Here is a 15,692-nt window from a genome sequence, read left to right on the forward strand (position 1 = left end):
TCAGACCCACCCCCCATCTACCCAACTCCCATGCATCCGGACCCCCTCATACACAAACCCCAACCTCCCAAACCTCGTCCCCCGCACCCGGACACCCCCCTGCACCCAGCATGCCCCAGCCAGTGGCTCCTACCCTGTATCAGGCTCACCTGCTAGTCCCAGCTGGGCTGGGGAGGAGCACACTTCCCCTGCTTGGAGCAGCCAGGGCCGGGTCAGACCCACCCCACCCCCAGAAACCTCCCCTGGCCCTGCAACCTCACTTCCCACCTCTTCCTGCCTCCATCGCTCCTCAACCACAGGGGAAGCGGTCACTGTAGGGGGAGCAGCCTCCCCATCCACCCAATTCCTGTGCATTCAGACCCCCATACCCAGACCCTCCGCTGAGCCTCACCACCCCCATGAACCCTCTGCACACATACCCCCTCACCAAGCCCCAACCTCTATGCACCTGGACCCCTGTCCCACTCCCCCAGCACCCAGACCGCCCCCCCCCCTGCACTGAGCCCCAACCACCTTCACCTGGACCCCCCTCCCCCCAAAGAGTCTCATTGCCCCCGCATGCGGACCCCCCCACTGAGCTGCCCACATCTAGACTGCCCCACACAGAACCCTCTTGCCCCACACCTGGATCCCCCGCACACTAAATCCCTCCACATTTGGATCCTGCTGGGCTAAGCCTGCCTGCACACACCTGGTGCAGAGCCCTGGGGTGTTTCTGGGGCAGGACTAGCCCTTGCACTGTGTCAGGGTTGGGTGCAGCATGGATACACTAACTAGGATACATTATCTATACACATTTACTGAAGCAATTATAACACGTAACTTACATTTATTTAGATTCTTAATTTTTACTTATGTTCAAAAATGGCGAAGGATGCATTTTAATGGCTATTAGCCAGGATGGGCAGGGATGGTGTCCCTAGCCTCTGTTTGCCATGGGGACAGGGGATGGATCACTTGAGGATTTCCTGTTCTGTTCATTCCCTCTGAAGCACCTGGCATTGGCCACTCTCGCCAGACAGGCTACTGGGCTAGATGGACCTTTGGTTTGACCCAATATAGCTATTCTTGGATTCTTTATGTTCTTATTTACTGTTTAATTTTTTTTTTTACATGTGATTTGTGTTAAGCTCTATTTGGATGGAAATTCAATCAAAATGCACAAACATTTTTCATTAAATAAAAACTCAAACCTGCTGGATAGATAAGACAAAAAGTTGATCAAAGTTTATAAAAATACATTTTGAATTTCAAAATGACATTTATCTAAACAAAGAAAATATTGTCTGTAGTTAGTGAATTGAATTAATTGTTTCGGATCACCATGTCCTTCAAAATCTTAGAAATAGCAGATCTCATCCTCTAACACCTGATTTTTACTTAGACTGGAAGAGACAAACAAACTTTCTGGCTTTTTCCAACTCCCAATCAGCTTAACCTTGGATTTACTTGTCATTGATCTGAAATGAACAAAATAGGCTTCTGCACCTGCAGAAGAAGCTAATGCAGTAAAAAGCTGGTTTAACACTTCAACTAACTCTGGTTCCAAGTGCTTACGGAGTGACTTTCACCAGTTCAGTGGTCTGACTTTCTTTAAAAGATCAGCAGCAAGCATGTACTGCTTAATACAATAATTTAAATAGAAAAAATTCTAACAGATTAGAGTAAATTTAGGCCTTAACAGATTAAAAATTAAATTAGAATTTGACATTTTAAAAAAATAAACCTGTAATAAAAAAACTGATAAAAAAAATCTAAACAATTGTTTTTGTCCACCATGATACAGCCTCCCCTTCTGTGATCTAAAACATTAGTTGATTTCCTGACTCTCCACTGCTCTAGAAAGAATGTGCCCTGCCATAGCTATAGCTCCCTACATCAACAAGCCATAAATTATTTGCCTTTGTGAATGTCTATAATCCTAAATATCATATATACTGTCTATAAGAACATAGTCACTTTTAAGATATTACTTACTGGTGTGTCTATGTCAGGACCAAAATCAATTTCTTCACCTTCCATCAAGTACTTTCCCCAGTCAAATTCTTCTTCTTTTTCTAAAAGGAATACACGTGAGACTCAATATTTTTGTGCTTATTTCCAACCTCCTCTATAACAAGACGTGGAAATTTTTCTAAAGGTGCAGACTGACAAGAGATACTCTCTTCCATTCAAAATTGTCATTTTCTTTAGCAATGATATAAAATTTTCACTCAAGATTTAAGTGGTGTGATGAATTATCTTTGTTTCTTTCTTTACCTATATACATTTCTCCTGAAGTGCTTCTCTGATTCTGAGTTTTAGACTCACACAATTTGCAATACGGTGTATTCTCATCCCATTTGCCTGATTTCACCTCTTCCTGGATCATGTCATATCTATCTTAGGCCTCAATCCTGCAAAAGACTTGCAAGAGTGCATCTCTTTACACACTGAGTAATCCCATTCGTTTTAACGGAACTACTCCCAGTGCACAAAAATTGTCTACATTCAAATTAAAACCAGCAGCACTGAGTCTCAGAGCTTGGGTCAACTGCCTTGGGCTGGTGGGGCTTGGGGCTAAAAACAGCAGGCTAGACATTCCCGCTTTGGCTGGAGCTCAGGCTCTGAAACCTGATGAGGGTCTCAGAACCCAGGCTCCAGCCAGAGTCAGAATGTCTGCACTGCTATTTTTAAGTACAACAAGCCCAAATGACCTGGGCTTTGTGACTCAGTGCCATGGGTTTTTCTTCGTGGTGTAGATTTAACAAAAGTAACACATGGACAAGTCTTTGCAGGATCAGGAACCCAGACTGTAAATTACTTAGGGCAGGTAACTTGTCTTTCCTTCTGTGTAAAAGAATATGTACAACCATAGTGCTATAGATAAATATTTTTAAAATAAAATAATAATCACACAAACCATATAACATAATATACTTTAATCCAATAGGAAGGTTACTCACTTGTAACTGGAATTTTCTTAGATGACCTCTGCACGTTCACACTCTTGGGATGTGCTGACAATGCAGTCCAAGCTGCATCACCAGTGCGTTCCAAGAGTGGAAAGGTGCAGAGGCCACTCTAAAAAGAATTTTAAGATATGAGGCTTCTTCCCTCCCCCCCAGTTTCTAGACTAAAATGTTTCAAACCATTTTTTTTTTAAATGGCTATTTTTCAGCATTGCAAATGAATACCACAAGGATGTGTGGTATCCCAAACACATTTTTCTCATGTGTTCCATTCTTCTCATCCTTTTGTGCTTGATCCACTGGGGCTAGTAAATTTACCACCTTTTGTTTATGGTCAGAAACACAGGGAAATCGTACAACATTACTACAAAACCGGGAGACTACATAAAATTAACTCTTGGTAAGTTAAGGTGGATAACTAGATGTTGCCAAGTTTAAAATTGGTTAGAACAGAAAAGCAGTATTTTTAATTTAAAATGAAAAGATTACAGAAATAACCAAACTGTATTTTGTCAAGTTACTGCATAACTATCCTATGTGAAATTACATGCGAAGTTACTAGTTTTAGTTAGATTTTATTTTTGGCTCGGTTCAGTGTAATGAAATGGTCAGGATAGACACTGTTGGAAAGTGAAGTCCTTTATTTACTCACGCAGCAGATACAGCAATAATGAAAGCTTCCTCCAGGGTCACCAATATGCATCAAACATCACAGAGAGGTTCCACAAGTGACAGAACATTTCACTCACTGGCCCCTCTGCTGAGAGGGTATTAACTGTGATAGTCATTTCCCACTTGTGGGAACAGAAGAGAGATCACAGGCTCATTTAAACACAACACACCAAATGGCCCTCAGATAGCAACCAACGGGGGTGGATTTGAACGAGCAACCCAGATGAGAAAGTCACAACATTAACCTTTTCCCCCACCCACAAGCCTTCTAGTTTCCAGTGTGTCTTAGATGTATAGGTAAATTAGATACAAGATTAAAAACCCACAACCAGTAGAGGATCTCGAAATGAATTAAGACATGATGTTATAAGACTGAAAGGGGGAAAAAAAGTCCTTTCAGATTGTCACTTGTCTATATGTTTTTCATTTCAAATATAAAGATCTTGTAACCTACCCACTTCTTTATCTCTTGGCTTTTCCACATAGCTGGTGTTGGAAGGAGAATCAGACAAGCACAGTAAGAGAGACAGTATTGCGTAATGAGCATCTGTCTTTAAAAACACACAAGAAAAAAAATCAATAAATGGAATAAAATGGTTTAAAAGACTTTAGGAAATGAACAGACTAGAATGTTGGTATGCCACAGTGTGTAGTATTAGCCCTCACAGCTCATCTCAAATTAATGGATATCCTAATTTACTTATTTTGTTCCAATACTGAAAATCTAGACACCTAAAATTCTTGTTTAAACTATGCTAAACATGACAAATTAAAGCACCTCAACTAAAAGTCTACATGAGGTTTTAAGGACTCCTCATCCATTTACTCTAAATGACTTCTGTAAACTTATTTCTTCTATACAACCAATGATTACACACATCTATTTAGCAGGCCACTCACCCTTCGTGAATGGAACCATTTAATGATTCTGACATCTACATATTTTGACCTTTTTTTTATTTAAAAAATATCTTTTAAAAGCTGTTTCCGGGGCTAAGAGGAAATCATGCACTTCTATTAAAGTCATAAAGTTTATGGCCAGAAGATACCACCAGACCATTTAGTTTGATCTCCTATGCATTACAGACCACCAGCAGCACCCAGTTATCTGCACAATAAACCCAACAACTAAAATTAGACCAAAGTACTACTACCCTCAGGAGACTAAACTATTGTGTGCCACAGGCAAAGAATAGGAGGGAAAAAATAGCATAAATCAAATTAGTAGAAAAGCAGCCTGGTATGCATCAGGCTGTACTACAATATCACAGTCATTTTTAAGGCTAACACCATTCTCCTTACAAGAATCTGCCAAAGTACTTTATTTACAAAATCATCTTTGAGATACTCAAGTTCCACAGAGCCAGGCAGCAAGACACCCAAGTTCACTCATCAACAAGAGCAACTGCTAAAAGTCACCGCAATTACCTTATACAACACTGCTGAGTGCTAAATACAACCTGACATTTCTGAGCATGTAGACTGGATCACACTTTAATCACTAAAAACAACATAAATAAAAGTACATATACGTTGAAAATCTCCAGAGGGGAAGTATAGCAATTCAGGATGCATTTACATTGCTACTGTATAGTTGTTCCTTTTTCCAACATTGAGAAATCTAAACCAGCCCAAAGAAAGGTCACAGTTCAGTTAAATTAGAAATGAAGTTAAGGGTCTAAGCACAGGAATTAGGAAACACACAGCCCTACTAAATAGTATGACATCATAGAGTGTGTCTCTAGTCATCTCAGGGGCCTGCATTTCACAACAGCAGCAGCTTTCAGTCTTCAAAGGTCAACTAGAACAGGTTCAAAAAAACCACACTGGAACCAGAGTGACATGGACCAAGTGAGAGCACACAGTTTTAATCCAGCAGAAGCCATAAACTGATCTGGAACTCAACACAGTTTTTCAACTGAAAACTATGAAATCCTGTTTACTTAAGATGACTGACTAGATTCCCCCTCTGTCCTATCAAAAATGTTCATGCAACTCAGAATGTGGAGCTCTATGCCTCTTATCTGCAATGTTAATGATAAAATTTAAGCCATGAAAAGTGCACCCAGACACCATGGTAATGGATGCCCACTAAATACATATTTTAGTAATAGGGAGAGGGTAGGTTATAATTTTAAAAATCAGTTCACAGAGTAGCAATCATATAGCTTAGTAGTAATGTAACTCATTTGTACTTTCTGGTCTAAAACTGTTACAAAGTGACCAGCATCAGGATAAATGCAAAGAAATTAGAACAAAGAAGAAAAAGTTACACACCTTTGTTTCTTCAGTGCTCGGAAGTGGTGAGTTCAGAAACTTTTCTATTAGTCTTTTCCAGCTTGCAGCTTTACTGAGGTCTGAATGAACAATCAGCTTTTCATAAATTCTGATTTAAAAATAAATAAATCCTATCAATGAATGCTTCAAATGAACAGAATTAATCAACATAGTAAAAATAAGACAAACTTACCCCTCTATTGTCCTCTCTACTTTGTGACTGCTTACATCAAGAAATCGATGAAATCTAGATGAGAAATTAAAACAGAATACAGTTTTTGCATTGTGCAAGGAAATGTTTGGGGGAAAAAACCTATAGGTTAACAAGTGAAGCACCTCATTTGTCAAGTCAAATACACACCATAATCAGTTGAACAAATTTTCTTTGTTAAATATTCAAAACATGATTAATTCAACAATAATATTGCTTTCTACATGAGTTTTAAAAAACCAAGAGAAATATTTACCAAACATTTACTTTATATTTCACTGTTCATGAGAAAAACATCTATAATTAATGCCTAGGATGGCAAAATGTGGTGAAACTTACATTTAGCCATCATATATAAATGGCTGGATCCACATGGATAAGTCTGATTTTATGGGAACGGGGGGAGGCAGGCATTCAGTAAAATTAATAATAGGCTACTCTGTACTTCTGCTAAGTTTGCCCAGAACCTGAAACATAGCCTCACCTACCTCTTGGCCAGTGGTGAGCACAAAGCTTTCCTTGATGAGCGTGACAACCTAAATCATCAATTTGTGCAGAATTTAAACAACCATTTGTTTAAAAAAGGTTCTATCTTGATAGTTATGAAGATAGCCTTCCAACTGGGAATTTGTGCAGTGCTGTCTTTAAGTCTAAGACTGAGTCTAACATGGAATAGCTCACTTTCTGTCACTTAAGATAATATCTTTGAACAGCAAAGTAAAATGTAAAAGTTTGATTGGTTTTAAAACAGCTATTCATTCTGCTAACGCTGTGAGCAACAGAAAGTGAAACAAATCACTCTTATTGCTTGGGAAATCTATAAGAAACAGAACAGCAAAGAACTGGACGTATTAATATTGGAGGAGGACTCAAAAACAGAGGCACAGGACAGTAGACTGGCAGAGACGACACCAGCAACAGTCAAGAGGCTGGAGGAAAGGTAGAGTGGCACCCATCCCTACTATTCACATTACTCAAGCTAAACAGGAGGCTCTGAAGTGGGCACGGAGCAAGAGAAAGCAGAGATCCACAAACAGAATCAAGGAACAGTATCCTATTAAGAATACCACCACCCTTCCCAGCAGCTGGTGATGGGTTGGGCTTCTTACCGGGGCATTGTACCTAAACCATGTTGATGCACCCTTCTGTCACACTATGTTTTATTTTTGCCTCTGACTAGTAGATGCTTGATAACTATTTGAAGAGCATTATTATTTGAGCAGATAAACAAGTACTGTGCTTGCAATCTGGATCTGCAATGCGCTGCTAATGCTCGCTTAAAAGTATTAGATTTACACAAACAGTAAGAAGCCTCACTTGTAAACATCTACACTACACAGCAGTTGCTACATGCCAAACATTCTGGCAGGTATCATCTCATTTGATGTCATATATTGAATAATGGCAACTGTTAACTTTTAAATAAGCCCGTTAAATTGTTTCTCACATCATTACCACCAAAAACATCATCATAATAACAGCCTATCAGTTTGGTAATGAACATATTGTAAGAAGTTCATATGTAAGATAAAAAGTTAACTTCAGTACACTCCTGAAAAAAGCTGAACAAATTTTAGGTTTCAATCCATAGTTATGCACGATTACTATGGTTTTCACCCTTAAAACAAAAATCGACTTTATTAGATGGACCATAGACTCATAATAATGTTCCTAGCAACTCTGAAATTTTATTTTTTTAGACATCTACTCCCCATTGATGTTTTAGGTTCTTTTCAACAAGGGAGAAACTGACATGCTCCAATTCTACAAGGATTTAGGCATGTGCTTAACTTTATGCACTGTATGTACTCCCAGAGACTTCAAATGGAGCTACTCAGAGTGCATTAAGTACATGCATAAATCTTTGCAGAAGCAGGGACTAGTTGACAACAGGGGGGAAAGAGTGAAACTGACTACATAAAAGTGCTGTCAATTGGGGGGTGGGAGGATTCCCTCTTAAGATCACAATAATTTGAAGAGGTTACTTGCCATTTGTAACAATTCATAAAACAATTCAGATGGAAGAGTGATTAAATTGACTATGCCTTTATAATTTTTTAAGATTACAGATTAATAAAGGCTATGTTGAACTCATTTCACATGCAATAAGGTCAAAAGCATGTCTGTCTTTTGGCGAGAAATGTACACTTATCAAGGCAGATCCTGACTGGTTGTGTTTTATCTGCCATTGCTCAGTTTGAAATATTTGCTCATTTCAATAGCTGTTATTCCCTCTCTTCCCTAACCTGATGCCTTGAACATCATTTTGATAGTTCTGTCCGAAATCACTAAAAAAAGCAGCTTATTTTATGCCAACAGACTAATACTGTAACACAGTGGACAGCAAGAGATTTAGAGCTGCCTCGAGGGCAGCCACTGCTCCTCTGACAAGCCGGGGTAACTCAGTCCCGCCTGATGAAGCTGAGCCCGGATCCCTGTGAGCCGACAGCGGTGGCTGATGGGGGCGGCCAGGAGAGCCTGGGGGCAGGAGAGCGCCTGGCCGGGTGAGCGGCAGGAAGGCGGCAGCGCAGGCAGGCCTGACACGTGCCAGAGCGTGAAGGCGGCTGCGCAGATACGTTGGAACCGCCCGCGCGACGGCAGCAGCCTGAGCGAGCCGGGCAGGGGGGAGGAGTCCCCCCCCCCCCCCGAGCCCGCAGACAGGGCGGGACCCACACACCGAGCACTGAGGGAGCCGCCCCGCCCCTGGCTCCCCGCGGGGGCAGCGAGACCCGGAGCCCGCGGCCCCTGACCTGAAGTTGGACCAGGCGAAGCTCAGCGCCGTCTGGAAGCGGCCGCCGGGCTCCTCCCCACCCTGCGCCTCGCGGAGACCGGTCAGGCGCCGGATCAGCGCCCGCACGTCCCGGTCCTGCTCCTGCTCGAGGGGGCTCCAGCGCGCGGGCTGAGCGGCCATCGCCCGCGCGAGGGAAAGAGAGCGCGCGCGCCTGGTGGGAGGGGGAGGGGGAGGGGGAGAGGCGGCGGCGCGCGTGAACCGCCCGTACTTTGTTTCTGTCACCGCCGCGCCGTCCCTCAGCACGTCTCGCGGCACTTTCCCTTCTAGTCTCACGAGATTTCCCACAGTAGTAAAATTAGCCCACCAGAGTCTGAAGGAAGGGCTGCGGCGCGGGAGCTGTGCGCATGCGCGAGTTGGAGGCGTTCTATAAGTAAAAAGTAGCCTGCTATTGTGGGTGGGGCTAAACATCATGTGACACCCCCCCCCCCCCAGTAGCCCTGATTGGCCGTAGTGCTGGGCTCAGGGCTCCGTCTCTACCTTATCCCAGCCAATGGGAGTGGGGACAGAGAGAGCGGGCCTGGGAATTGGGTGACCCAGCTTCTAGCTCCCTTGCAAGTGCTCACTGCACGGTGTGGCCTTGAGCATGCTCCCCAGCCACCTTTCCAATGGGGCAGTGGCAGGGAGCTGGCCTTGAGCGTCTCTGGTGGAAGAAGCTGGATTGGATCAGTGCAAAGTATTGTTATTATGAATGACAAACCTAAATAAGAGCTGGGTGGCAGCGTGCTCCATTTTGTATGAAGCAAATGGCCTGTGTTTCAAGTTTCTGTTAGCTTGTAAGGCCCCAATCCTACAATGCATTGTATGTGGGCTGGCCCCTGTGCTGGAATGGCGCTCTCTTGACTTCAACAGGCTCCATGCAACCCAGGGCTCAGCCTATGCACAACACGTTGCAGGATTGGGGCCTATGTTGTTGGGGGCAGGGCTATCTCTGTTTATGCATTGGATGGACCCAAGCATATGGTACATGCTAAAATAACACCAAGTAATAAGTAGAAACTGCTGTGAGGAAAAATTAAAGGTAAAAAACAAACATCAATAAGCTGTTATAAGCACTACTAACTGATTTAAGCTTCCTGGGGGTTTGGGTTTTTTTTGCAGAAGCAAGAAAAGTGGTTAAAAGACAAAGGAGTCTCAGTTTACATTTCCTTTGCACACATCTTGAGTTTCAATTTAGGCCTTAACCTTAGTGCAGTGGTCCCCTCCCCAAACTGGTCCACGCCCGCCCCACCCCAGAGCCAGGGGTAGGAGCTGAGCCACGGTTCGGGGGGAAATGCAGACAAGGTAAGGGGACCGAGAGTGGGGCTACAGCTGGGGCAGGGTCAGGAGCTGGGAGCGGAACCCCGGGCATGGTGAGCAGCTGGGGCTCCGGGCAGACCTGGGTGGCGCTCCCTCTCTGCCCCCCATAGGGGGCTGGACCAGGCCCCAGCCATGCCCCCCCACTGAATGTTCCTCTGTGTACCCCTAGGGAGTGTGCCCCACAGTTTGGGGACCTCTGCCTTAGTGTGCTAGGGTCCACTCACTGCTGGTGGCACCTCCTCCTGGCCATCCTTAGCTCTGTCAGGCATTGCATCCTCTGGCCACGTCCTCTCCCATCCTGTCTTGCCCTGCAGCCCCTCTCACTTCAGAAACTGCAGCCTCCTCTTTGTGACAGCCCTCCAGCCGGGTCACCATACATATTGCCCTTCCAGGGGTGGGGAAATGAAGTCTTTCATGGGCACACTGTTCCAGGCAGTCTGCTGTGCTCTGCCTGGCCTGTGCCAGAGCCCCAGTGGCTCATTGAGGAATCTGAGTCCGCCCTCCGAGTTCCAGGTCAGGGACCCTCCAGTCAGCAGCTAAAGCTTGCACTGTCCAACCTTGCTGCTTTTCCCCTGAGCCTTTTTATACCTTCCTGGCTTTCCCAGCCTCCCAACTCCCTCCTCTCAGGGAGTAACCATGGACTACCCTCTCAGAGGTTCTCAATCTGGGGAGCATGAGGAGCTTTAGGGGAAAAAAAACTACACATTCAAAACTGGGCTGTGGAGAGTGGCAGCTGCTGGCCTGGTGCCCAGCTCTGAAGGCAGCACCGTTGACAGCAGCAGCACAGAAGTAAGGGTGGCATAGTATGGCATTGCCACCCTTACTGCTGCTGGTGGCTACACTGCCTTCAGAGCTGGGTACCTGGCCAGCAGCCGCCAGTCCCTGTTCTGCCTTCAGAGCTGGGCACAGGAGAGCACAGACACAAAGAAGGAGGGCATGATCAAATAAGTTTGAGAACCACTGCTGTAGCCCCTTAGGTATCTCTCTTCTCCCATGGGGTGACTGCAGCCCCTCTCTGCTCCTGGGATTTTACAGGCCCCTCCTGTTCCAGCCTAGCTGAACTTCATTTAATCAACCTCTGCTCCCTGGCTCCTCCTCCAGGTGCAGCCCAGGGAGTTAACTGGCCTACCTGGACACCTTAACCCGTTCCAGTCCTGTGTGCTGTGGACACCCCATCACACACAGGAACAAGATCAACCCTAAGCATAACCAAGATGAACGACTGCCTGATGCCGAGGTCTTTAATAACTTTAGTAACTCATTTCCTAATAAACCCCATCCATCACTTAAACCAGAGGACAAGGAATGCAAACTACAATTTCACCCTGAATTGTTAAGTCCAACCAGTACAGACATGGGATCATCTTAAATATGCCCCATTTCAATGACTCCTAAATAAATGCTTATAGCTTTTACATACATTTACTGTTTTTCTTACAGTTCACATCAGTTCAAAACATTGCAGAAGCACAGCTGTATCAATGTTTGGAAAAGTTCAAATTTCAAAGTTCAAAAAGTTCATTTAAAATTTCTGCAGTTTCATTTTTAGTTCAGGAAAGAAACAAATTGGGTCTATGTGCAGTACATGGAAATAATATTTTAAGAGTGTTTTAATAGCAGTTAATGTTATAATGTGATAAAGTAAAACAAACGTGTCGCCTACGTGAAATAGTAACTGAGTGTGTTTGGTATTAAATGTATATGAGGAGCTAGACTGATTAGAGTTATGGGTTGTCTGTGTAAAGGTTAGTAATCACACAAGCAGCCATGTCAGCAAAAGCAACAGGATGATCATAACAGGAAGGAGATCATATGATAACATTCTATTACTGATAACACCATCCTGGCCACTATGGATGTAGAAGCCCTCTACACCAACATTCCACACAAAGATGGACTACAAGCCATCAAGAACACTATCCCCGATAATGTCACGGCTAACCTGGTGGCTGAACTTTGTGACTTTATACCAGCACTCCCAGCTACCTTCGAGACACCACTGACTTCCTGAGGAAACTACAATCCATTGGTGATCTTCCTGATAACACCATCCTGGCCACTATGGATGTAGAAGCCCTCTACACCAACATTCCACACAAAGATGGACTACAAGCCATCAAGAACACTATCCCCGATAATGTCACGGCTAACCTGGTGGCTGAACTTTGTGACTTTGTCCTTACCCATAACTATTTTACATTTGGGGACAATGTATACCTTCAGATCAGCGGCACTGCTATGGGTACCCGCATGGCCCCACAGTATGCCAACATTTTTATGGCTGATTTAGAACAACGCTTCCTCAGCTCTCGTCCCCTAACGCCCCTACTTTACTTGCGCTATATTGATGACATCTTCATCATCTGGACCCATGGAAAAGAAGCCCTTGAGGAATTCCACCATGATTTCAACAATTTCCATCCCACCATCAACCTCAGCCTGGTCCAGTCCACACAAGAGATCCACTTCCTGGACACTACAGTGCTAATAAACGATGGTCACATCAACACCACCCTATACCGGAAACCTACTGACCGCTATTCCTACCTACATGCCTCCAGCTTTCACCCTGACCACACCACACGATCCATCGTCTACAGCCAAGCTCTGCGATACAACCGCATTTGCTCCAACCCCTCAGACAGAGACAAACACCTACAAGATCTCTATCAAGCATTCTTACAACTACAATACCCACCTGCGGAAGTGAAGAAACAGATTGATAGAGCCAGAAGAGTTCCCAGAAGTCACCTACTACAGGACAGGCCTAACAAAGAAAATAACAGAACGCCACTAGCCGTCACCTTCAGCCCCCAACTAAAACCCCTCCAACGCATTATTAAGGATCTACAACCTATCCTGAAGGATGACCCAACACTCTCACAAATCTTGGGAGAAAGGCCAGTCCTTGCCTACAGACAGCCCCCCAACCTGAAGCGAATACTCACCAACAACCACATACCACACAACAGAACCACTAGCCCAGGAACCTATCCTTGCAACAAAGCCCGTTGCCAACTGTGCCCACATATCTATTCAGGGGACACCATCACAGGGCCTAACAACATCAGCCACACTATCAGAGGCTCGTTCACCTGCACATCCACCAATGTGATATATGCCATCATGTGCCAGCAATGCCCCTCTGCCATGTACATTGGTCAAACTGGACAGTCTCTACGTAAAAGAATAAATGGACACAAATCAGATGTCAAGAATTATAACATTCATAAACCAGTCGGAGAACACTTCAATCTCTCTGGTCACGCAATCACAGACATGAGGGTCGCTATCTTAAAGCAAAAAAACTTCAAATCCAGACTCCAGCGAGAAACTGCTGAATTGGAATTCATTTGCAAATTGGATACTATTAATTTGGGCTTGAATAGAGACTGGGAGTGGCTAAGTCATTATGCAAGGTAGCCTGTCTCCCCTTGTTTTTTTTCCTGCAAACCCCCCCCCAAGACGCTCTGGTTAAACTTGGATTATTGCTGTGCACATTGTAAGATGAGCTGTTGCCAGCAGGAGAATGAGTTTGTGTGTGTGGTTTTTGGAAAAAAGGGGGGGGTGTGGGGGGTGTGTGAGAAAACCTGGATTAGTGCTGGAGGTGACCCACCTTGATTATCATGCGCATTATAAAGAGGGGTTTCAAAGGGGGATGGGCTGTTGCCAGCAGGAGAGTGAATTTGTATGTGTGGGGGGGGGGGGGGGGGGGGGGAAAGGGTGAGAAAACCTGGATTTGTGCTGGAAATGGCTCTACTTGAGGATCACTTTAGATAAGCTGTTGCCAGCGGGGGAGTGAGGTGGGAGGAAGTTTTGTTTCATGGTCTCTGTGTGTATATAATGTCTTCTGCAGTTTCCACGATATGCTATGCATCCGATGAAGTGAGCTGTAGCTCACGAAAGCTCATGCTCAAATAAACTGGTTAGTCTCTAAGGTGCCACAAGTACTCCTTTTCTTTTTACGAATATAGACTAACACGGCTGTTACTCTGAAACCATTCTATTACAGTAACTTTTGCAGCACATCATTTTGCTGTCTGAGGAGTGACCTTTTTTTACTCTTAGAGGTTGATCTGGCAGCTATTAGGAGTCTGATGGTGGTATTTCAGCAATGAAGACATTATGGGACAGTTTCAAAATGGGTGCAATTACTTCTTTTTTTGTGCCTGGCATTTGCAATCATTTTCACTTACTGCTAGCTGATTGTCTAAATCAGTGGCTCTCCACCTTTCTAGACTACTGTACCCCTTTCAGGAATCTGATTTGTCTTATGAACCCCACCCCATTACAAAATCAGACATAAAAAATAAAAAAGTGTCACAGCACACTATTACTGAAAAATTGCTTACTTTCTCATTTTTAAATATTGTACTTACATTTGAGTGTATAGTATATAGAGCAATATAAACAAGTCATTGTCGGTATGAAATTTTAGTTTGCACTGACTTTGCTAGTGCTTTTTTACGTAGTTTGTTGTAAACGAGGCAAATATCTAGATGAGCTGATGTACCCCGTGGAAGACCTCTGCGTACCCCCAGGGGTACATGTACTCCTGATTGAGAACCACTGGTCTAAATAACCATTTGGGGGCACTAATTAGTGATTCAGTAAATGCAGGTCCAATGGAACTGTGACAGGTTCCCCACGGAGTGCAACTTGGAACTGGGGTACCACGGAGCCCACCTGACCCAGTGTTCTGGTCGAAAACTGGACACCTGGCAACCCTAGACAGCTCTGTGTTGTTGTTGTTTTTTTTTTTGCTGTGTAGACATACCCCAGTGGTCTGGGACCTGGAGTCTTGCAGAGAGGGTGGGGCAAGGCTCCCCGCTCACCCAGCCAGATTGCTCCCAACCTTTCCTCTGCCACAGCCCAACTGGATATCTTAACTTATTTTGAGGCATCCCACCAAATTATCTCCAAATGATCTCATGAATGTTCATGAGCCAATCCAGAACAGGGCTAGTAGGGTCAAAATCAAAACAACCATGGCGGCTAACATTAGATTGCAATCTGTCTTTTGTGCCAGAATTAACATTTTCAGCAGTGGAAACTAACAAACATTAAAGCTAAATATAAGAACTCTGGACAAAAGCATGCTCAGTGGAGAAAGTGACACGCACTTGAGAATAATATTTTTGGATGACAAGCACTTAATAATTAATCATTTCTTCTCATTCCCAAAATAGTCTTCCCAAGTGTGTGTAATTTTCTCCACTATTTTTAAATGCAATATAATTAATTAAGTCCCACTCAGAGCACTGCCAACCTCAAGAGATCAAAAAATAAATGAGTCAGACCCCAACAAGTCAGGAGATTGTCCTCCAAAACATGTGGTTATTTACAAAGAGATTATATTGTTTTTTTCATTCTAATGCTTGGTGAACTGCCCCTGCTCATCCCCCGAGAGAGAGAGAGAGAGAGTGTGTTAGTGATGCCCATGCGCCCAAATGTATTGGCTATGAGGATTTTGGCCCCTGCTGCAGGAATTCTC

The 15,692-nt window shown here is 44.0% G+C and overlaps 1 protein-coding gene across 5 annotated transcripts in view; it reads right to left on the reverse strand.

Annotated features, from left to right (window-relative positions):
- The window catches only part of TUBGCP5 (tubulin gamma complex associated protein 5), a 46,518-nt gene extending 37,207 nt beyond the window's left edge, over positions 1 to 9,311 (reverse strand). Inside the window, exons 1-5 of one of the 5 annotated variants that reach the window (XR_005225338.2) lie at positions 8,862 to 9,160; positions 6,094 to 6,147; positions 5,901 to 6,009; positions 4,078 to 4,174; positions 1,978 to 2,057 (exon numbers count right to left, since the gene is read on the reverse strand). Coding sequence is in view for 4 of the 5 variants with exons in the window: in XM_037898945.2 (XP_037754873.2) it covers positions 1,978 to 2,057; positions 4,078 to 4,174; positions 5,901 to 6,009; positions 6,094 to 6,147; positions 9,111 to 9,310 (540 nt within the window). In the remaining variant the exon portion in view is untranslated. Of the gene's footprint in view, positions 1 to 1,977; positions 2,058 to 4,077; positions 4,175 to 5,900; positions 6,010 to 6,093; positions 6,148 to 8,861 lie in introns of those variants that run through there. The other 4 variants (XM_037898945.2, XM_007063207.4, XM_043537710.1 and 1 more) reach the window with 4 other exon arrangements.
- Positions 9,312 to 15,692: the final 6,381 nt, after the last annotated feature.

The sequence above is a fragment of the Chelonia mydas genome, chromosome 1, assembly GCF_015237465.2.
Source record: "Chelonia mydas isolate rCheMyd1 chromosome 1, rCheMyd1.pri.v2, whole genome shotgun sequence".
Lineage (NCBI taxonomy): Eukaryota > Metazoa > Chordata > Testudines > Cheloniidae > Chelonia > Chelonia mydas.